General features: G+C 37.6%; 1 protein-coding gene across 5 annotated transcripts in view; it reads left to right on the forward strand.

Moving 5' to 3' along the window:
* Positions 1 to 23,904, forward strand: part of MAP3K20 (mitogen-activated protein kinase kinase kinase 20) — a 191,822-nt gene that overhangs the window by 78,471 nt on the left and 89,447 nt on the right. For 4 of the 5 annotated variants that reach the window (XM_003309428.7, XM_016950053.4, XM_054679948.2 and 1 more), the window contains exon 3: positions 15,630 to 15,717. In XM_003309428.7, coding sequence (XP_003309476.3) covers positions 15,630 to 15,717 — 88 coding nt within the window. Of the gene's footprint in view, positions 1 to 15,629; positions 15,718 to 18,304; positions 18,393 to 23,904 lie in introns of those variants that run through there. The other variant, XM_016950052.4, reaches the window with a different exon arrangement.

Below are 23,904 nucleotides of genomic sequence, written 5' to 3' on the forward strand. Positions count from 1 at the left end.
AATCCATTCTCTTTTTTTTGAGATGGGATCTTTTTCTGTTGCCCAGGCTGAAGTGCAGTGGCATGATCTCGGCTCACTGCAACCTCTGCTTCCCAGGTTCAAGCAATTCTCTTGCCTCAGCCTCCCGAGTAGTTTGGACTATAGGCATGTGCCACCATACCTCGCTAATTTTTGTATTTTTAGTAGAGATGGGGTTTCACTGTGTTGGCCAGGCTGGTCTTGAACTCCTGACCTCAGGTGATCCACCTGCCTCAGCCTCCCAAAGTGCTGGTATTATAGGCATGAGCCACCGTGCCCAGCCTAATCCATTCTTCATGGTCTAGTTGACACTGTCCATTACCTCCCAACTTCCCTAATTTTAATACAGATCCTTCACGTGTTTTGTACTTCTGATGGTTGTTACGTGGCATCTTGTTAATAGGTACTTTTATTTTTCCCATGATAGTGGGTAAGCCCTTGATAGCAGGAGTTTATTTCTTTTTATTTGACTTCCAGCACTCTGATGCACTCTGCCATCCTTGTTTTAATTCGTATCAATATATAAAATAATGTAGATACTAAGGACAATATCAGAATGTTAAGGAGAGGCATGGTTACATTTAATGTTAAAACTCAGACTATAACCTATATAGGATACTTGAAAGAAAAGATCAGAATTCCAAGTTACTTAGGGAAACTTTAGCATTACTATAGAAATCCAACCAAATATAATGGGATTAGGGTGCCAATAGAAAGTGAGGAAATGGAACGTGGTGTAAAGTATTATTTCAGGAAGTTTTGGTGTTCAGGAAAGTAGTTTGAGAAGGAGGGAAGGGTCAAGAAAAGTTGTTTTTTGGAGAGATGAAAAACATTTTCTTAGGCCTAGAGGATGGAACTAGAAAGAGATGGAATATTTCAGAAAGAATATCGATGGAGAGCGATATCCTGAGAGAAGAGGGGGAGGTAAAATCTGGGGAAGGGGAGGGGTACATTTTTCTCTGAGACAGAAAGAAAGGCGTAGGTGTAAGGTAGGAGTGCTGAGTTCTACCAGTTTCCCTAATGTGAGAGTATTCATAGTTTCCCTAATGTGAGAGTATTCATAGTAATCTATTGAGGATGAAAAAGCAAGAGTACTAGAAGACATGAGAAGAGCTGAGGTGTGTTGTAGCTTACTCATGAAAATTATCTTGTATATTTCTTGATATCATTATTGTCCGTCTTTTCCAGCTAGATAGTAGGCTCCATGAGGAAAAAGGTTTTGCTGTCTTGTTCACCACTGTCCTTAGCGCCAAAAAATAGTGCCTGGCACATCATATATACTTCATAAATATTTGTTGGGTGAATGTTGAATGGAGAGTGAAAGAGGAAACTAACTGGAGATACTCAAAATGATTGCTTTCATCCTTTAGCTTTCAATAAATGTACAGATCATAACTACACCATGTTAACTGTTTCAGTACAGATCTGTCAGAAAAGCTTATCTGAAAGTACTGAGGGGCATAGAAAGGTAATTATTGGATTTTTTTCCATACTTAGAGATTGGTAGCATGGGGACTGGAACTTTAGGGTTTTGGCAAGTATGTTTTGGGATTATTTGACCAAGGAGTGCAAAATGTTGTTGTGGTACCCTAGCGACTCTTCCATTAAACGGAACCTTGATCTCTGATAGCTTGATAGATATGGCATTAATTATTAGCTGCTTACACAGTAATATTCTCCTCATCTTCCTTAGGATTCCTGTATTGTTAGATGTGCCACTATACCCAGCTTAAAACTACATTTCCCAGCCCTTCCTGAAAATAGAACTCATTTATGAGATATAGGCAGAACTTTCTAGATGAGATTGCTGAGAAAGCTCTCTAAAAGAAGCTGACCTAAGAGGACACCCTGGTGTACTTTCCTTCTTGCTGCCTGGAATGTAAATTTAACGGTTTGGAACTTCAGGGGTTACACTGGGACCACCACACAACCTCGAGGATGTAAGCCATTGCTAAGGATGGTAGAATAATGAATTGTTGAGCTGCCATATTGGGATTCTTGCAGCCTTCGTGTTTTGAGACATTTTGTTATTTCAAGACTGATTTGTTATAAAACTCTATCTTGTTTAAAGCACTGTTATTTTGGATCTCTGTTTCTTTTAGTAGAACCCCATTTATTAGAAAGGAATTGAGGGACTAGAAGCCTCAACCTGGTCAACCGAAGAGCTGATTTCACGGGAGTAAGCATAAGAGATTGAGGTCAGAGAAGGGTTTCTAAGTGAGGTGGCTGGGTAATGAAAGGGTCTAAGACAGCAGTCCCCAACCTTTTTGGCATCAGGGACTGGTTTTGTGGAAGACAGTTTTTCCACAGATGGGGCGGTGGTGGGGGATGGTTTCAGGATAAAACTGTTTCACCTCAGATCATCAGGCATTAGATTCTCATAAAGACCGTGCAACCTAGATCCCTTGAATGTGCAGTTTACAATAGGGTTTGTGCTCCTCTGAGAATCTAATGCTGCCTCTGATCTGACAGGAGGCGGAGCTCAGGCGGGAATGCTCGCTCGCCAGCTGCTCACCTCCTGCTGTGCGACCTGGTTCCTAACAGACCACTGTTGGTACCATTACCTAAGAGATGGTCATAAGGAGCTAAAGTAGAATGCTGGTGAAAGTTCCTGGCGTAGAAAAAGTCAAGGAAATAGTATTTGTATGTACAGATGGGAAACCAAGAGGTAACCCTTTGATTAGGCCAGTGTTTCTTTGAGTTTTGGTTTCATGGGCCATCAAGGATCTGTGAATCTGTGGACCCCTGGAATCTTCTTTTAAAGACTGCAATTTGAGATACACTATAAAATACAGTCAACCCTTGAACAATGCAGGGGTTAGGGGCACCAACCCCTGTGCAGGTGAAAATATGGGTGTCCCTTTTGACTCCTTTGTTAGCGAAAGGAAAGATGGTGGCTGGAGTCATGGTTATTAAGTATGAGACAGTTCATTCAAATGGAGGCGATCTGTTCATCAAGCCATTAGGGGAGAAGTGATCTTTTGCCTTTAAGAGTGGAGTTGCCTTAAAGTGGGCTTGTAGTTGAGGACTAGAAAGAAAAAGACTGAAAGACTTCAAATCCCTTCCATTCTTAATATTCTATGATTCCAGATTATCTTTACTATGTATTAGTTAGGGTTTGGTACCTTTTTTTTTTTTTTGCAATTAATAAAACTAAAAATATCTGCCAGCTATCACCCATATGCCTTTAGTTACTGTTTGTGCTGACAGAACCCCAAAATAGTAAAATCATTAATGTAGCTGAAGAATCCAAGTGTTCAAGACACTGTCTAATTGGAGTCTAAAAGATGTTAAAGGACTTTCAGACTCTTTTAAAATTTGCTAAATTCTTTTAAATGATTTTGTAGATTTCCATAATAAATATGGCAAACATTTCTCTTATGGGATGTAAATAATCAAATTCTGTTTCACTGGAGAGTAATATTATAAAGCACTTAGCTAATCAGATTGTGAGAGTCGCTCAAAATTTCTAACCATGTAATTTTTGCATAGAGAGAGTGCCTCCTGCTGTGCAATTAACTGGTTTTATTAGCTATAAAATTGGTTGATGCTGGTTGGCCTGATGGCCTAGTGCCTGTAGGGAGTTAGATCTTGGTTCTTGACCTGATTCTGCACAGTTGAGTGTCAGGAAGACTTGGAAATCTTATAGTGGGGACAGCAGCTCAGGCCCTAAGAGGAAGCTGATGCGTTGTTTCTCACGCTTCTGTAACTAAAGGGAGCTTTGGAACTTTCTAGACCAGTTAATTTTTCCTTGTTCATTTTATTCTGTATTCAAATTAGGTTTGTGAAGTGGAGTGGTATGGTTTACTGATGATAAGCAGGGCTTTGAGATCATACTACTTGTACTAAAAACCTGGCTTTGCCATTTCTTGTACCCTCGGGCAAGTTTTAAAGTTTCTCCTTGCCCAGGTTTCTTCCCCTGTGAAAGGGTGATTAATAGTAAGCCCTAACTCATGTTTGCTGTGAGAATGTAAGGGTTCAATCTACAGGAAGTTTTTGGCCTAGCTCACAGTAGGTACTCAATACATGTTAGCTAGTATTATAGAGTCTGCAAGTTGAAATCTCTTTGAGCAGGGGAAAGCTTTAATAAAAAATGTTTAGAAGGACCTATGATTTTACTGGACTTTTTTTAAAGGGAGTAAGGGGGAGGAGAATATATAAAAAGAGGCAGAGGCAGGTGACCTGGCATCAGACTTTATTACATTTACTAGGCAAGTAAGCTTGAGAAAATCAAATCAAAGACCCAATTTTCTCAACACTTAAATACAATACAATATCTCATTTTTGAGAGTCAAGTAAGATAAATGCTTTGGAAATGTCAAAGTGCTATATTTAGGTAAAAACATAAGTAAACAAGGACAGTCGAATATAATCACTACATGAGGCTAATTAAAACAAGCAAAATATGTAAATGGAATCCATTGATGGAAGACATAGGAATTTACTCATAAGCTTGACTTGCTTCTGAATGATCATTGATTATAAAGGAAGGAGAAAGATGTTAGAGAAAGGACTTAGCATTGGTGGAGCAACCTGGCATTTGCTGGGCACTGGAGTAGGATTACTGTCTGCCTTTTACAGATGAGAAAACTGAGTCTCAGGTTTAAATAACTTCCTCAAAGTCACCTCACTGATAAGTGGCAGAGCCAACGTTGTAATGAAGCCTATGTGACTCCAGAGGCTGTCCTAATACAACATGGTTAATTACCTCCAATCCATTTGTCACATATTTATTGAGCACCTACTCTGTGTGCTGTTAATAATACATTAATTTTTTCACAAAAATGGATAGAAATGTAAAGCATGAAGGGATCTGAATGACAATTTTGTGCAACCAAGTCATTTTGTAGGAAGGAAAAAAGGCCCAGAGTGACCAGGTCGCTTTAGGGCCATCCATTTTGGAACAGAATTAAATTTTTACTCACCTAGTCCAATGTTTGATTAAGTTATATTGCTATTCAATTTCTTAGATGCCTAATCCTTCATTAGTTCCAATTTGAAGCCTTGTTTGGGGATTTTCTTTGGGGATAATTTCCGTATGATTGCTTCGACCAAGTTGCATAAGTTGTTTGACAGAAAGCCGACTGAATTCTTGTCTGTGTTTTTGTCACCCAAACTGAGTACGGGTTGTTTCAATGTATTTTACTCTTTCTTTCTTTCCTTTCCTTCCTTTCCTTTTCTTTTCTTTCCTTCCTTCCTTTTTTTTTTTTTTTTTTTTTCCTGGATCTTTGTTGCCCAGGCTGGAGTGCAGTGGCATGGTCTCAGCTCACTGCAGCCTGGACCTCCTAGGTGCAAGTGATCCTCCCACCTCAGTCTCCTGAGTAGCTGGGACTACAGGCACATGCCACTACGCCTGGCTAATTTCTGCATTTTTTGTAGAGATAGGGTCTCACTATGTTGCCCAGACTGGTCTTGAACTCCTGAGCTCAAGTTATCTGCCTGCCTTGGCCTCCCAAAGTGCTGGGACTGCAGAGGTGAGCCACCACACCTGGCCTTACTTTTTCATGTTATCAGTGACATTCTGGTGTGAACACAAAGAATGTAAAATCTCTTTGCCTTTTTGTGATTTGGAAATAGCTCTTGAATCCCTGGTCTTAAATCTTCACTCTGTTTCATCCAGTTTTTGCCACCCTCCTATCCTGCCAGGTGAGTCTGCCCTTAGTTGGGTATGTACTTAACTAGAGAGCAGCTCTAGATCCCTGGAGGGAAGCCCAGGCTCCTCCCAAGTGACTGCACACAGTGAGTCGGCTGCATCACACCAGGAATACCATTGAGCAATAGGAGACTTCCCAACACTGGTGACTCCATCTCAGTTGCTTAAGAAGAGTGGGGAAATGACTGGTGTATTTTTTTTTTCATAGCATTTGTAACTGTTTTTCTTCCAAAGAAAAGTCTTCATGATGTCAAACATCATTCAGAATATAGGATGTATTCTATTATGGGTTTGAATTCAGTTCATTTATCCTTCTTTATTGCCCTGAATACTAAAGAGCATCATTTGAAAAAGAACCTATGGAATTGTGAAGTTTGCTGCTTTTTATGTGACTGTGACTGAATGGGTCTTGTTAAGCCCAAAGTGACTCAAAGGGCATGACCTGTGTATAACTCTCTGGTGATTATATACAGGATTGAAAATCCTCCAAGCCTGCTTTTAAAGTTGTAGCACAGCAGTTTTAGACGTAGAAAGGCTGGTTTTCCATCTTGTCATACAGGTAAGAATGAAGTTTTTTATTTTTATTTAAAAAAAGCCCCGGTTATGATACTCTTGGGGTAAAAATGCACTGAATTAAGCAGCATTTTGTTTCGTTTTTGACTCAGTCAAGATCCTGGGATCATGAACCTTTTATACTTTTGATAACTGAGATTGAAAACTCTCCTTCGTTTTCTTTATAATCAGAGCCTGAAACAATTAGCAGGCAAGGGAAGTTCTCCCTACATCTTTCCTGAAAGATCTAGCTGTTTTGACGTTATAGATTTGTAAATACTGTTTTAGGAGTTTCTAAATCAATAATTTCTCCTTGCGTTCACATTCTGCTGCCAAGTACAATAGTTCTGGACTCTGTAGTGATAAAGATAAGAGGTATGCTGCACTGAGGAGACCCTGGTTCATTTGTTGTGGATATTTATGATACTGGCCCTGGCCTAGGAATGGAGCTTGTGTGCAATGTGGCCCCACTACTGAGTACCAGGGGTCCATCTGTCAGCACACAGCAAAGAAGCACCTACCGTAGCTTTCAGGTCAAATAATGGGTATTGAATGTGGACTTGGCAAAAGGCTGGCTCATCTGTAGAGGTGACTTTGGAAATACATGGCAAAATGTATTGGGTAGAAAATTGGAAATAGAGGGTTTAAGGTTAAGTAAGCCTTTCATCCTTGCTTAATCCTAAAACCCTACATTTAAGTACACGGCAAAGAAAAAGTACAATGCAAAGGCAAGGGCATGCTTGAAGAATGCAAAGCAGCAAAGGATTCTCAAGAAATTGTGCTCATGTAATTGCCTTGGGCAACAGTGCCTACAAAGAGGCAAAGTGCAGCTGTCCAAATCCTCATTCTTGAAGTTTAAATCCACAATGAACTAGTGAACATAACTCTGAACTGTGCTTCCTACTGCAATTATATAATTGATTGACTGTTACTCTTATGAAATGTACCCTAAGTAACCCTTAAGCATGTAAAAGAGCAGAATGAATACTGAAGCAAATTCATACCTCCCGGCATTTTACTCTTCTCACGGTACGGTTCAGGGTTAACATTTGCTAACATAGGCTCTCCATAATTATTTAAACACACTGAATATCATTATCATCAAATACTGTTCATTCATCCTTTAAATGTTAGTGCTTCCTATATATAGGGTATCTGACTTTTCTCACTCATGTGGTATTATACTAGATATTTTATAAGAGGAGCAAAGTAGGAAAGGCTCTTCTAAAGGGTAGCAGACCATAGGAGCAGACACAAGAAGGGAGAGGAGCATTATGTAATAAAATGCTGAACCACATGCATACCGAGTAGGTTGAAGTCCATCTAGAGCCCACGTGATTTCCAGTATCCACATCTTTAGTCTCATAGCTTCTCAGAACCTATGGCCTTCTGTAAGAGTAACCTGAATGAACCCTGGTTTGTTCCAGAGCCGTATCGGGAGAAAATCACAGGTCAGTGGTTAACTAAATGAGTTTTTATATGCCTACCGTAGTCCTGGGAAGGTAAGGAAAGAGCTTCACTTTTTCCTGACCCAATCCTAGGGAGAATCTTTCCATGCAAATAAATATTTTAAATTTCATAGTCATATGTTCTTATATATATTACATATAACATGCCTGTACTGCTTTTTCTGATTATAAAAATTACATAGACTTATTGTAAAGAATTTGGGAAACAAAAAAAATTACAATCCCTATTCTTTCTGCCACTTAGAAATAGATGACCACAATAATGTTTTCTTTCTTCCTTGCCTTTTTTCTATACACATAATTTTTATTTTTAAAATATGTAGGATCATCTCCTATATTCTTGAACTTTGGGGGAATATAGTGACCCTGGATCATATTGGCATTTTGGAGATGCAGTTTTTGGAGAGAGCCTTGGACCTTGGATGTAGAGTGCAGTGAGGAGATGGCTTCAGCTGAGTGATTGGATGAACCACTCTTCTTTCTCTTACTGCCACACTCTGATGAAATGATAGACTCCTACAATTGATGAGGACCGGCTGGGCATGGTGGCTCACACCTGTAATCCCAGCACTTTTGGAGGCTGAGGCGGGCGGCTCACCTGAGGTCAGGAGTTTGAGACCAGCCTGGCCAGCATGGTGAAACCTCATCTCTACTAAAAATACAAAAATTAGCCGGGTGTGGTGGTAGGCGCCTGTAATCCCAGCTACTCAGGAGGCTGAGGCAGGAGAATCGCTTGAACCCAGGAGGCGGAGGTTGCAGTGAGTCAAGATTGCGCCATTGCACTCCAGCCTGGGCGACAAGAATGAAACTCCGTCTCCAAAAAAAAAAAAAAAAATTGGTGAGGACCTTAGAGATCAGGGTCCGTGGAGTAGTTATATGCTTAAATACCACACACACTAGAGGACTTGAAGGAGTAATTGACATTCATGGGCAAAAGAAGTGTACCTTGTGTCAGTGCCACATCACATGCAGAAGCATGGACCCCGCTGAGACACAATCTTGCTGCTAGGTGGAGGGAAGTAGCTGTTGACAATCAGAGAGAAAAGCCTGTTCTGAGTATAAGATGTAAGTGGAACCTGCCAGCCTTATGATGTGGGGCTTCATAAACGATTGCTTTCATTCTATACCCATCAACAGGTTGTTGTTGGTATCTTTGCTTTCTTTCACAAAAATAAGTGAACTCAATTTTATTTTTACAATATTTATCACAAATACATATAGAGTACATAAATGGAATACAAAAGGTGTAAAACAAGCTTTTTAACTTTTAGGTTTAGGGGTACATGTGCAGGTTTGTAACATGGGTAAATTGTGTGTCATGGGCAGTTAGTTGTACAGATTATTTTATCACCCAGGTAATAAGCATAGTACCCTATAGGTAGTTTTTCAATCCTCACCCTCCTCCCACCCTCCACCTTCAAGTAGACCCCTGTGTCTATTGTTTCCTACTTTGTGTCCATGTGTACTTAGTGTTTAGCTCCTACTTTTAAGTGAGAATATGTTGTATCTGGTTTTCTGTTCCTGCCTTTGCTCACTTAGGATAATGGCCTCCAGCTCCATCCATGTTTCTGCAAAGGACATAATCTTGTTCTTTTTTATGGCTGCATAATATTCCTAGCTCCATCCATGTTACTGCAAATGACACAATCTTGTTCTTTATGGCTGCATAGTATTCCTAGCTCCATCCATGTTTCTGCAAAGGACATGATCTTGTTCTTTTTTATGGCTGCATAGTATTCCATGGTATGTATGTACCACATTTTCTTTATCCAGTCTACCTTTGATGGGCATTTAGGTTGATTCCATGTCTTTGCTATTGTGAATAGTGCTGTGACGAACATGTGTCTTTATGGTAGAATGATTTATATTCCCTTGGGTTTCCCCCATTATATTCCATTACCCAGTAATGGAATGTAAGTATGGAATATAAGTAATAGAATTGCTGGATTGAATGCTAGTTCTGTTTTAAGTTCTTTGAGAAATCTCCAAACTGCCTTTCATAATGGCTAAACTAATTTACATTCCCACCAGCAGTGTATGAGCATTCCCTTTTCTGTACAACTTTACCAGCATCTGTTATTTCTTGACTTTTTTTTTTTTTTTCCTGAAACGGAGTCTAGCTCTGTCGCAAGGCTGGAGTGCAGTGGTGCAATCTCAGCTCACTGCAACCTCCGCCTCCCAGGTTTAAACGATTCTCCTGCCTCAGCCTCTGGAGTAGCTGGGATTACAGGTGTGTGCCACCATGCCCAGCTAATTGTTGTATTTTCAGCAGAAACAGGTTTTCACCATGTTGGCCAGGCTGGTCTCGAACTCCTGCCCTCGTGATCTGCCCGCCTTGGCCTCCCAAAGTGCTGGGATTTTTTAATAATAGCCATTCTAACTGGTGTGAGATGGTATCTCATTGTGGTTTTGATTTCCATTTCTCTAATGATTAGAGATGTTGGGCATTTTTCCATATGCTTGTTGGCCGCATGTATGTCTTCTTTTGAAAAGTGTCTGTGCATGTTCTTTGCCTACTTTTTAATGGGGTTGTTTTTTGCTTGTAAACTTTTTTAAGTTCCTTATAGATTCTGGACATTAGACCTGTGTGAGATGCATAGTTTGCAAATATTTTCTCCCATTCTGTAGACTGTTTACTCTGTTGACAGTTTCTTTTGCTGTGCACAAGCTCTTCAGTTTAATTAGTCCCATTTGTCGATGTTTGCAAAACAAGCTTTAAAGACACAGAATCTTTTAAGGAGTCTATGGCAGCTCTCCAAAATTAAATAAACAAAATAAAATTTGGGATTAGGTTGAAAAAAAGTTTTGAATTGAAGGAAAAGAGTCCTTCTGAAGATGGAGATATTTTTTAACTGTTGGAAATACTTCAAAGGAAGATAATTAAAACTGTGATATTTAACTTCTTTTAATATCTCTGAATCAGTCATTTGGAACCTGTGTGTTAGTCGATGTCTGGAAACATGGCAAACTGAGCTAATGGCTCGTTTTCCCCTGTAAACTTATAGAAATGCCGATAAAACTAACAACAAAATACTCACGACCTCCCAGGTTAATCAACAAACTAAAACTTCTGTAATTTTTCTGATAAAGGAAAGAGGAAAGGAGAAAGGAACTGGCCCCAGCTGGAAACAGTAAGAGCAGGCAAACAATAATCTGTAGAGACATTTTGGTACCCTAATAGGACATGACTATTAGACATTTTTATGAATAGACCTTGATTCCTCCGTTTATATCTCAGATTGGGGCCCTTTATTTTATGGAGAATCTTAGAGCCTGAGTTAAAATTGGCACTTTGGGAGGCCAAGGCAGGTGGATCATCTGAGATCAGGAGTTCGAGACCAGCCTGGCCAACATGGTGAAACCCTGTCTCTACTGAAAAAAAAAAATACAAAAATTAGCTGGGTGTGGTGGTGCGTGCCTGTAATTCCAGGTACTCAGGAGGCTGAGGCAGGAGAATTGCTTGAACCTGGGATGCAGATGTTGCAGTGAGTGGAGATTGCACCACTGCACCACTGTACTCCAGCCTGGGCGACAGAGTGAGACTCTGTCTAAAAATGTATATATATTGTTGCAGTCTGTCCCAGTCTTTTCTTAGATCCTCCAAGTCCTAGTTTGGAAAATTACATGTTTATCTTATGGATACTTAGACCGTAGTTTGTATAACTTTAAGATGACTATTGAATACATAGACTCTGATCACTCATCTCTGCAAAAATTTAGAATACCATTTTTTAAACTTTTTTATTGTGGTAAAATATGCATAGCATAAAATTTGCTATTTCAGCGTAATTAAGTGTATAATTCAGTGGATTTACTTGTTTATTTAGACAGGGTCTCACTCTGTTGCCCAGGCTGGAATGCAGTGGCACAGTCACAACTCACTGCAGCTTTGACCTCCTGGGCTCAAGCCATCCTACTGCCTCAGCCTCCTGAGTAGCTGGGACCACAGGCATGTGCCACCACACCTGGCTAACTTTTTATTTTTAGTAGAGACAAGGTCTCACTATGTTGCCCAAGCTGATCTCAAACTCCTGAGTTCAAGTGCTTCTCTTCTCCTGCCTCAGCCTCCCAAAATGCTAGGATTACAGGCATGAGTCCCCGTGCCTGGCCAGTGGCATTTATTGTAGTCACAGTGGTGTGCACCCATCACCACTGTTTACAAAAATTTTCATCACCCCAAACAGAAACGCTGTACCCATTAAGCATTAACTCCTCATTTTCTCCTCCCATCAGCCCCTGGTTACAACCTCTAATCTGCTTTCTTTATTGCTGAATGTGTCTGTTCAAGATAGTTCATATAAGTAGAATCATACAGTATCTGCCCTTTTGTGCCTGGCATATTTTACTTAGCGTAATATTTTCAAGGCCCATTCATGATGCAGTGCATATCCAAACTTAATTCCTATTTACAGCAGAAATAATGTTTCATTGTTTTTATATATAGCCTCACATTTTATCTGTCAGTTGATAAACACTTTGGTTGTTTTTACCTTTTGTTTATTGTGAATAATGCTGCTTTGGACATTGGGTCCAAGTATCTGTTTGACTCCCTAGAAAAGCATTTTGCACACTGAGAAATGTGTAGATCTTTTATATAGAAAATTTTAGTCTTCCAGATTTCACATGTTGACTGAAATTATTTCTGTGTAACTTAAATATACATAAACATAAAACTAAGAATTAACTCCTTATAACTCTCATACACAGGTAAATTCAAAACCAATTTTTCAATTAAACAAAAATAAAATCAATACAGTTTAAATTAACGATTGTTATCCAATTATATTTACTGAAAATAAATGGCTTATGTTGGTTTTAATAGTGTAAAAAGATATACTTTTGTATGGTGGACCATTATTTTAGCTTTCATCATTTTCATGTTTTCCTTTTAACAGTGAACACATTTTTAAACCACTAATCCATTATTTTGATGCACAGCTCATTTGCTAGATTATCCCAGAATATAAATCTGGAAAACAAAGGAAAAACAGCAATTCAGTGAGAAATTATTTACTACACATTTATTGCAACAGTTTTTTTTTTTTTTTTTTTTTTTTTTTTGAGACGGAGTCTCGCTCTTTCGCCCAGGCTGGACTGCAGTGGCGCTATCTTGGCTCACTGCAAGCTCCGCCTCCCGGGTTCACGCCATTCTCTTGCCTCAACCTCCCGAGTAGCTGGGACTACAGGCGCCCGCTACCACGCCCGGCTAATTTTTTTTTGTATTTTTAGTAGAGACGGGGTCTCGCCGTATTAGCCAGGATGGTCTCGACCTCCTGACCTCGTGATCCACCCGCCTCGGCCTCCCAAAGTGCTGGGATTACAGGCGTGAGCCACTGCGCCCGGCCAACAGTTTTTTTTTTAATGAGCTCTTGCAAGCAGGTGCCTATAAAGGCAAAATCCAGAGAGTATATCTGCTTGCTGTCAGAGGGTGATTGCAACAACACAGGTTTTAATAATTTGGTTAACCTCACACTTGTTTTTATTGGAGCTTATTTGAATTGCTGACATCATGATGTCATTTGACCTTCATTTATTACAAACATATCACTTACTTATTCAGTCTGCCTCTGTTTACTGTTGGCCCATTTCCATGAAATCAGTACAGCACTCTAAAATAACATGTTGTTTTTATTATGTTAAATCAGATTCTTAGTTTATTATATAAGAACCTAAAATCTTATTTCATGAAAATGTCATTTACTTGGAAATAAAACTGCAAATTTTTTTGCAAAAAATATGAGCACAACAAGGGGATAGAGGATAATGATTGTTATTTTGACATTAGCATTTGCCAGCCTAACAGCTGTTAGACATGCTTACCGGCACCTGAAATGATCAATCCTATCTCCTCAAGATATCACTTGGCAATATCTTAAATATAAACATGGAAACTAGCTGGCACACTGAAAATCCCATCATGCTGCATTGTAAAGTGGTCATCCAAGGATTCAGAATATACTTGTATTTATTCTTTATTGATAGAAAAATCTTTAATGATCACAAAATTCAGGTGCCCCAAAGAATATGCCGAAGGATAACACTGCCTCAGTTTGACAAATACTGGTTCAAACATTAACTCTATTGCTTTACTCACATTGAACTTTAATGCTTTATTCACAAACAATTGGTCCTACCACTTAAAATGGGGGCTTTGTGATTTCCAAACTGCACATACATTCTATTTTTACAAAAAACTTTATTTATTATTTCTAATAATAATAAATAAACTTTATTTCTAATAATAATAAATAAACTTTATTTATTATTATTTATTATTATAGTAAGAAGTAGGGTTGCCATGTGGATGAATAGTTGTGTTGCACAAATAATACATCTTCTTCCTACTTGAGAAACTAAACTATGAGAAGAAGGTTGCTTGATGAACACAGACCCCTCTATACACACGAGGCACTCAATAAGTATTAAGGAATTGTTTGATTAAGCAGCGATAGCCCCCTTTGACACATGTATTACTATAAGAAAACACTGTCAAATCAAGCTTGATAAGCGTCTCATGCAATCAATGATATTCTTTATCTCAATTTCATATTGACCCTATGCCGACCCTCAAACTTGTTTTCCACCTAGTTACACCACCTTCAAAACCAGTTTCGCAGCTGTTTTTAATGAAATCCCAACTCTTATCCTATAAAAAAACTGATTAGCAAATAACACTAATTCATAGTTTACACATTCCCAAAGGGGAGTCCCTTTCTGACCAAAGTGTCTCCATTTTCATTAACTGCTGACATTCTTCTTGATGATCCTCTTTCTGGGGTGGGGACTTATAAATCTCCAGTCTACTTACTGCCAGTAATATGCCTTTCATTGAAAAATACTGAATATTTTCTATATTTAACTTACGTGATTTTATACCTCATTTATAATTCTTGATTAGCCATATTTTATCTCCATAAAAGTCATAAAATATTGATGAATATATGATTTATGAAGAGATCATCTTTCTATTGACATTAGCAGATATATATTATAGTATCTGTTTTTTTGTTTTAAAAATTAAGTTTAATAAATACAACTTATTTTTACCATGTCACTCTTCAGTACCACTTTCTAGTATTTAACACGTTTCAAAATGTATAAATACAGCCTCCTATCAAATCACCACTGAAGGTCAAGAATCTACCTTTATATGTTTATAGTACCTTGCATACAGAAGGAGAACAATAATATATTTTGCATAAATGATTAGATAAATAAGTGGGTATTACCTGAATACCCACTTATTATTGACTCATCTAACCAACAGAAGTTCAGTCTGGCTGTAGCCCTTCAGAACAGACATTTTGCAAAATATATATATTGGACTATTAGGAAGAGGACCTTCACTGTAAATAAATGGGGTATCTCTTCAGTCATTCTCCTCCATTATCAGTCAGGTGGGCTTGCTAGCAAGCGCCTCTTTTATCGCTTCTTCAACCCCATTTTCTTTTTAAATTTTCAGAAAGCTTCAGTAGAAATGTTTCAACTTTCAAGAAAGACAACTTTAGCAGAATCACATATTTGTTGGGCACATATATACCTTTGTAAATGTACATAAAAGAAAACTAAGGCCGGGCATGGTAGCTCACACCTGTAATCCCAGCACTTTCGGAGGCCAAGGTGGGAGGATTGCTTGAGCCCAAGAGTTCGAGATCAGCCTGGACAACATAGACCCCATCTCTTAAAAAAAAAAAAAAAATTAATTAGCCGAGTGTAGTGGTGTGTGCCTGTAGTCCCAGCTACTTGGGAGGCTGAGGCAGGAGAATTACTTGAGCCCAGGAGGCCAAGGCTGCAGTGAGCCAAGATCACACCACTGTACTCTAGCCTGGACAACACAGCAAGACCCTAACTCAAAAAAAAATGAGTAGGAAGCCTGTTTTATTTGACTATTATAAATGTGAAATGTTATGCAACTTTGCATTTTATTTTTTGTACAGGCAGAAATACTCAGTGTCCTCAGTCACAGAAACATCATCCAGTTTTATGGAGTAATTCTTGAACCTCCCAACTATGGCATTGTCACAGGTAAGAATTCAGTGTTTGACTTCTTTCTTTTTCCAATTACCTAGCTTTAGATTCCTTAATATGCTAAAATGCTTAATATTAGGCTCAGTTATGAATTGTGTGTTACTGTCAGATGTCACTTTTGTTGCTATAAAGCATTAATAAAACTGATTATATCAATATAATTAAGAATAGTGTTTCCACTTCTACCCATGTTTAATTGTGCTAATTATATCTGCGTAAATGCTATTTAAATGCACTCGCAGCTGCAATACCAATATTTCAAGGTGCCGTTTAACTAAAATTTCATTTAATTAGCTGAAATGAAACATGTTTTTTGTAACTCTGTGACCTTTTATAAATTAAGATTTCTTGAGCTATTCATGTTGTAATTCTTTGCAAGGCATTTTAATCCCATTAGAGCATTCTTTCTTCAAGGTCTCTGACATAAGAACAATATTTTTCAGGTTTGGTCAACTAAGTTGGTAATGACCTTGATCTAAATTATCACATAATTTGGAGCAGCAGTTTATAACTGACAGAAATACGCATTCTAAAAAGCAGCACATAGAAAGTTTTGCCACATGAAAATGCAGAAAGACACATATCTTTAATACTTTATGCTCATATTTGTATAATCCACTGAATAGCTTGTAGGTCTATAATCGGTTTTACAACAAATAACTTTGATCTTTATCTTGGCAAATCTTTGATTAAAACAAAGTCAAACAAGAAAACCTTTAAGTATTAGCCACATCTTCTCGGTAGAGGTGAGAACCTGGATTGTCTTTATAGAAAATAACAACAAAACACCCTCAATAAAAAGGATTGTATTAAGTACTTTCTATAAATTATCTCATCTAATACTTAGAGTAATCCTATGAGATCAATAAAATAATTCCTATTTTACTAGTAAGAAACTACGTCTCTAACTTAAGCAACTTTTCCATGGTCACCTAGCTAGTGGTAGAACCAAAGCGGTATAAATTTCTCAGGCTGATTCTCCACAGAAGCTCCTCTTCTATGCAAGCTAGGTTCTGGAAGGCTGTGAGCTGACTGGTTCTTAAACTCAGAGAGACATGGTTGCTGTTATACCATCTTCTGGCGGCAGGTAGTTTAACATGCTTTTACTCTTAGTAGCATTTTAACCTAAGTTCTTAAGTGGAGGGACTTTTATCCCCAATTCACTGTCTTTAGATTTGTGACTGAAATGGGGCATGTAGCAATTTTTATCTTGAGTCTATATTTCTTATAAATGTGAATACCCAAGAATGGGTTATATTGTTGGTTGAGGGGGAACCATACCTCACATTTTAAGTCAGATTTCTGATTTAAAGTTAAACCTTTCTCTGACCCATATACCGTGTGGCTCCTTTTTTCCATGTCCATTGTATCTACTTCTTTTTACTAGTCATATTTACTTTTTAAATCTGAATCCAGTGTTCTGATCCTCGTTTGTGGCTGATGTTATTCCTCCCTAAAAAAGTGTGATACTCTCAAGAGACTAGAAACTCTGTTTCTTATTATATACTCTTGATGTTTAATGCTTTTTGAAAATATTTTTGGCCAACTAATGAGCTATTCATGAAGTTTTCTAGTTTCTTGAGGTGAGGGTGAAGGATAGAAAAGGGAACGTGAGTGGTGATATGAAATTCTTTCTCCAAGAGTTTACTCTCAGTAGGAAGATATCAAACATTCTTAGCCAGCATATTTCCGCTAGGTCATCTCATCTGAAAGAGGGAGAAAGAATCCCGGAAGTTTTCTTTCATTCAGTATTTGTATCAGACTAGTCAATCCTTTATTTCATTCATCCCTTTAGCATTCTCTACTCATACTTGCACCTACCCAAATTCTTCAGTTAAATTGATTAGTTTTTTATGGATCTATATCTCTTTCCCTGTAGAGCCAGTAAGTAAGCAACTGGCTTTACATTGTTTAGTTAACATTAAACCTAAAGAATTAAAACAACACAAGTTTCAGATTATGAGGCAGTAGTAGATTGTATATTTATAGCTCTCTTATTGACCTATGAGATTGATTATTAAAGAGACCTGTTAGGTGAGTTTTAATGTTTTGAATGTATTGATTTGATATGATTATCTTTGTTCCTAGAGATGTTAGTTTTAATTAACTAAGTGCTTGTTTATGTGAGCCTTTCAACCTACCTTGTACAGCTATGCTCTGTGCATGGGTAGTAGAAAATACGACAACTGAGTCCAGTTTGGGAGTGAAGAAATCACATGGTATTAGTGATGACGACACTTACTCTGCCACTGGAAATGAGCACAAATAAGTCTTAGTATGAGGCAGTTAAGAGAGAAACAAAGATAGGCGGGAAAACTGACCTTGATCACCCAGCCCCAGCCAGATACCCCTCTGTGAACCTTATCATATTTATCAAATAGTGGAGGCTCTGAAGGAGGAAGCTTGGATGGCTTGAATCCATTCAATTTGAGGTAGTTTTTTGTTTTTTTTAATAGAAAAGGTTGTTGCAGCAGGCAGCTGTTGTCATTCATGCTGAGAACTTGAAAGAATGATTTATTAGAGTGGTGGAATGGAATGAGCAATGGAATGGGAATTGTGACATGTGAGATCTTGTCTTGATTCTGCCAGAGCTTCATAGATGGGTCACTGATGATCTCTCTCTGTCTCAGTTTTCTCATGTGAATGAAGGGACTAGAATACATGATCTCTGGGTGAGTGTGTATGTGTGTGTATACTTGTGCATGTGTGTTTGCTGAAACTTTTTTATCATAGACATATAAAACCTGCTTATCAGGGGAGCCAAGGAAGAGACTAAGAGGCAGCTGCCAATTTATTTCCCTTGGAAGGGAAATGAACATCTTTCTCCCAGATCTACAAAGAAATGGGGTGACAAGAAACTCAGAGTCCAAAGCCAAAAGAAAAGATACAATAATGGATCATCTTTTCTTTTCTTTTTTTTTTTTTTTTTTTGAGACGGAGTCTTGCTGTGTCGCCAGGCTGAGTGCAGTGGTGCAACCTAGGCTTACTGCAACCTCCACCTCCTGGGTTCAAGCAATTCTCTTGCCTCAGCCTCCTGAATAGCTGGGACTACAGGCGTGCGCCACCATGCCCAGCTAATTTTTGTATTTTTAGTAGAGACGGGGTTTCACCATGTTGGGCAGGATAGTCTCTTGACCTCATGATCCGCCTGCCTCAGCCTCCCAAAGGGCTGGGATTACAGGTGTGAGCCACCGCGCCCAGCCTGGATCATCTTTTCTTTGATCTTTGGAAACCTCTTCATTCTGTACTACTCCCATTCTTTTATTTCTGTGTGTGTGTGTGTGTGTGTGTGTGTGTGTCTGTGTAAAACATAAATACGTGAGGGCAGGGGGAGCTCCTGGGAGATGAAGGAAGGAGTTGCTGGATACCAGACCATGTAGCTCTTTTGTAGCAAGCCAGATTGGAGAGGAACCCACACCCAAAGTATCTGGTAATCTAAGAGTAAAGAAAGGGTGGCAGACTGGGTGCCAGGGTTCCGGTGAGAAGTGATTTAGGATCCCAGATGCCTGGAAATTGCTTTGTTCTCAGGGGCTGATCTCTTAAGTTACCTGTTCTGCGTTAGCCTCTATTACTCGTCTAAGAGAGGAGACTAGTTCTGCATGATTTCTCAGCAGGCCCAAATTCTCATTAAACCCAGCCAAGGAAAACATACTAATTTTTAAGTGCCCAATCTCATTTCCCTTAACTTGATCTTGATTTATTTTAAGCACAGATACATCTAATTTGCATGTTTTGATATTGTGCTAGTCTTTTTTTATTAGTCAATTAGAGACAAGTGTCACATTTTGTTATAACACATTTCAGACATTTGCGTAAATTTATTCTATTAGTTATAATTTAAATGAAGCTTGGTCTTGGTGACATTTTATTACAAAGAGATTTCGTGGTAATGGTATTCGTTTCAACAGTTCAACAATACTGATATTATGTTTACATTTTTCAAAGCCAGCTATTATCACCGTAAAACTCAAAGGGAAGAATCATCTTATAAATGAAAAGGAAATTTTTGCTTAATGTGGTTCTTAATGACTTCAAAAAAAATGAAACAAATACTTTATACTAAAATCCAGTAAACTACTTTCTACGGAGAAGTGGTTTGAAAAGCATGTAACTATATGTGTATATAGTGAGTCCACAATTTCCAATGGGAAAACCAAAAGGATGAAAGAATTAAATGCTTATTTAAAATAGTTAATATGTTAGTTTAGCTATCCACGTACCTAAAGATGACATTTTATATGAAATAAAGGTAATAATGTTGCCTTTCTTGCAACTTCAAAGTCATAAAACTTTTATTTAATCATGTATCTTTTTATTATACTTTAAATTCTGGGATACATGTGCAGAATGTGCAGGTTTGTTACATAGGTATACATGTGCCATGGTGGTTTGCTGCACGCATCAACCTGTCATCTACATTAGGTATTTTTCCTAATGCTCTCCCTCCCCTAGCATTAAATAAACGCCCCCGACAGGCCCTGGTGTGTGATGTTCCCCTCCCTGTGTCCATGTGTTCTCATTGTTCAACTCGCACTTATGAGTGAGAACATGTGGTGTTTGGTTTTCTGTTCCTGTGTTAGTTTGCTGAGAATGATGGTTTCAGTTTCATCCATGTCCCTGCAAAGGACATGAACTCATCCTTTTTTATGGCTGCATAGTATTCCATGTTGTATATGTGCCACATTTTCTTTATCCAGTCTATCATTGATGGGCATTTGGGTTGGTTCCAAGTCATTGTTATTGTGAATAGTGCCGCAATAAACATATGTGTGTGTGTGTCTTTATAGTAGAATGATTTATAATCCTTTGGGTATATACCCAGTAATGGGATTGCTGGGTCAAATGGTATTCCATGTCTTCATCATCATTAGAATGACTTTTTAAAGTTAACATGGTTTTTGGAGTACAATGTCTTCACTGTAGTGTAAGATGTTTGAAATATCATGCTTTGGGGAAATCTCTGTATTATACTATCTCTGGATATTTATCTCAAGCTACAAGCACCCAATGGCATAACATTAGGATTGTTGAATATTTTAGTCCCATATGCTATATTTGTAGTCATAACTGACAGCTTTTCAAAGTGATCTTTAGAAGACTTGTTTTCAGTGACATCCCGCAGTTGGAATTGAGAGTTCATAGTTCCAGGAATAATTGCTCTGTGTTAAATTTTGTTGCCCCTCCCTACTTCCCTCCCTCTCTTTTGTCTTATTCATATAGGTGACCTTTATAAGCTTTGAAAAACTAGCTTTGATTGAGGTCATCTCAGACTTATATATTTTTCCCCAAACAGTATTTTGTTGTTCAAATAAATTAATGGAGAGAGCATCTTAAAATATGAGGGATTTTAGAAGTATCTGAATATAAGTTGACTCATTCTTTTCTTAGGTATAGTTTTACAGGATTGCAGTTGCCATCTTTATAATATCCACATGACTGTTCCAAGTGTAAACATATTTATCTTAAGAACTGTGTCATGCCTAAGAGCCATTCGTAGGGTGCCGCTTGTCTGTAAACTGGCCTACTTGTCCTTATGAATAATGAGGGCTGACTAAACTTGATTGAAACGTGAGGAACTTTGTGTTTGTAAAAGTTAGCAGTGTTTCTTATTTCAAGGGTTTTATGGCATTCTCTTGCTTATTCTATTAAACCTTTTATTCTTTAAACCTTACAGTGGGCCATATGTATGAAGTTTATAAAGTATTAATGATCTTCTTAACCAAAACAAGAAAAAAATTCCAAAGAGTTCCCAGTTCTCTACTGTTTTATCATCTCAAAAGTTTAAATAAGATGTTCTGCTGCCATTGTTGTTTTTACTGTTCACTATATTAGCACTTTCTCTGATGTGCTTTGGAGGTTGATCGATGAATTTCTTAGGCGTTTTGCTGGAATTAATTTATGGGTGTTTGACTAGATGGTGAAGAGTAGACTGAGAGAATCTTCAAGTGACCATGTCATTGTTTTCTTGCTGTCTTGTCTTGGTGATTAAGATACAATTCTTTTTAAGACCAAATGGCACTGGTTATCATGTTTCCCAAATCAGAAATCTATTTTAGTTAATATTTTAAAGAAATATGAAGCCACAGCAAAAACCAGTATTATTTTTACTACAGAGTGTTAATGGATGTAAAGAGGTTAGCGAGATATAGTGTTTAATTAATGATGTTTATTTTCACTATATTTAATGAATAATCTTTTTATCTCCTTTAAAGAAAAATAATGTTTATTGGTTAAAGGTAAGAAATAATAGTTAAGACACCAATTTAATTTCAAGATCTTTGACTATATTATGCATTGTACAATGGATTTCACTTTTCATGAAATGCCTCAGTTTTCCTACTTTTATTTTTGTTTTTTATTACCATTCAACTTATGGTTTTTCTACCTTTAAAATAAAGATAATGATGAATAAAAATAAAAACATAACATTGTATAAAGCAATACGTTTTTGTTCACTTTTGTTAACTTTAAAATGTATGTAGATATATTAATATATCACAACAATAGCATAAAGGATAAGGGAGGGAATGGAGTTATATTGGAGAAAATCTTCTATATTTTATTGTAATTAGATTAGTATTAAACTGAGGTAGATTGTGTTAAATTAAGATACATTTTATGATCCCTTGAACTACTGCTAAGAAAGTCATTCAATAAATATAATAAAAATCAATCAAGGATTTAAATGATAGATTAAAATTTTTTATTGCAAAAGAGGACAATAAAGGAGGAACAGGAGACTGAGAAGGACAGGGGACATGAAGAAAACATGGCAAATGTAAACCCAGCTGTATCAATAATCACATTATATGTAGATGTTCTAAACACTTCAATCAAAAGGCAGAGATTGTCAGATCAGATTAAAAAATAACAAGATCCAATTATGTACTCTCTACAAGAGACATATCGTAGATTCAAAGATACAAATAGGTTAAAAGTAAGAAGATAGAAAAAGATATGCCATGCAGACAGTAAGCACCAGAGAGCTGGAGTAACTATATTAAATTTCAGACAAAATACAGCAAAGATAAGAAATATTACTTGAGATAAATAGAACCATTTCAAAATGATAAAAGGATCAAGACATCAGAAAGACATAGCAATTGGAAATGTATACACACCTAAAACAGGTCTCAAAGTAGTGAAGCAAAACTAACTGAATTAAAAGGAGAAATAGGCAATTCACCAGTAACTGATTTCAGTATTCCACTCTCAATAATTGATAGAACAGCTAGACAGAAAATAAAATGGGATATAGAAGACTTGAAGAACACTCTCAGCCAACTCTACCTAACTCACATGTAAAGAATACATATTTTTTCAAGTACACATGGAACATTCTCCAGAATACATCATAAGGGAGGCCATAAAATAAATCTCAGTTCATCTAAGAGGACTGATACCATACAATGTGTTTTCTAATCACAATGCAATTAAAATTGAAATTAACAACAAAAGGAAATCTGGAAAATTCCCAAATTTTGGAAATTAGGCAACACACAGCTAAATACCTACTGGGTCAAAGAAGAAATCACAATAGATTTTTTTTTTTTTTTTTTTTTTTTGGGATGAAGTCTCATTCTGTCACCCAGGCTGGAGTGTAGTGGCGCCATCATCTCGGCTCACTGCAACCTCCACCTCCCAGGTTCAAGCGATTCTCCTGCCTCGGCCTCCCGAGTAGCCACCATGCCCAGCTGATTTTTTGTATTTTTAGTAAAGATGGGGTTTCACCATGTTGGCCAGGCTGGTTTGGAACTCCTGACCTCAGGTGATCCACCTGCCTCAGCCTCCCAAAGTGTTGGGATTACAGGCGTGAGCCACCACACCCGTCCAGAAATCAAAGTAGATTTTTAAATATTTTGGAGTGAAAGAAAATGAAAATGTAACATATCAAAATTATAGAATATTAAAATTATAGAATGCAGATAAGGCACTATTTAGAAGGAAATGTATAGCTTTCAACGCCTATATCAAAAAGAAGAAAAGTCTGAAGTGGATAACCTGAGCCTCAACCTGAAGAAACTACAGAAAGAAGGACCAATTAAAACCAAAGTGAGTCAATGAAAGGAAATAATAAAGATTAGAACAGAGCTCAATAAAACAGAAAACAGAAAAGCAATAGCAAAAATCAGTTTATTAGATTTGTTAATCTTTCCAAAGACTAAAGGATTTATTAATCTAAAG

The sequence above is a fragment of the Pan troglodytes genome, chromosome 13 (assembly GCF_028858775.2).
Source record: "Pan troglodytes isolate AG18354 chromosome 13, NHGRI_mPanTro3-v2.0_pri, whole genome shotgun sequence".
NCBI classification, from domain to species: Eukaryota; Metazoa; Chordata; class Mammalia; order Primates; family Hominidae; genus Pan; species Pan troglodytes.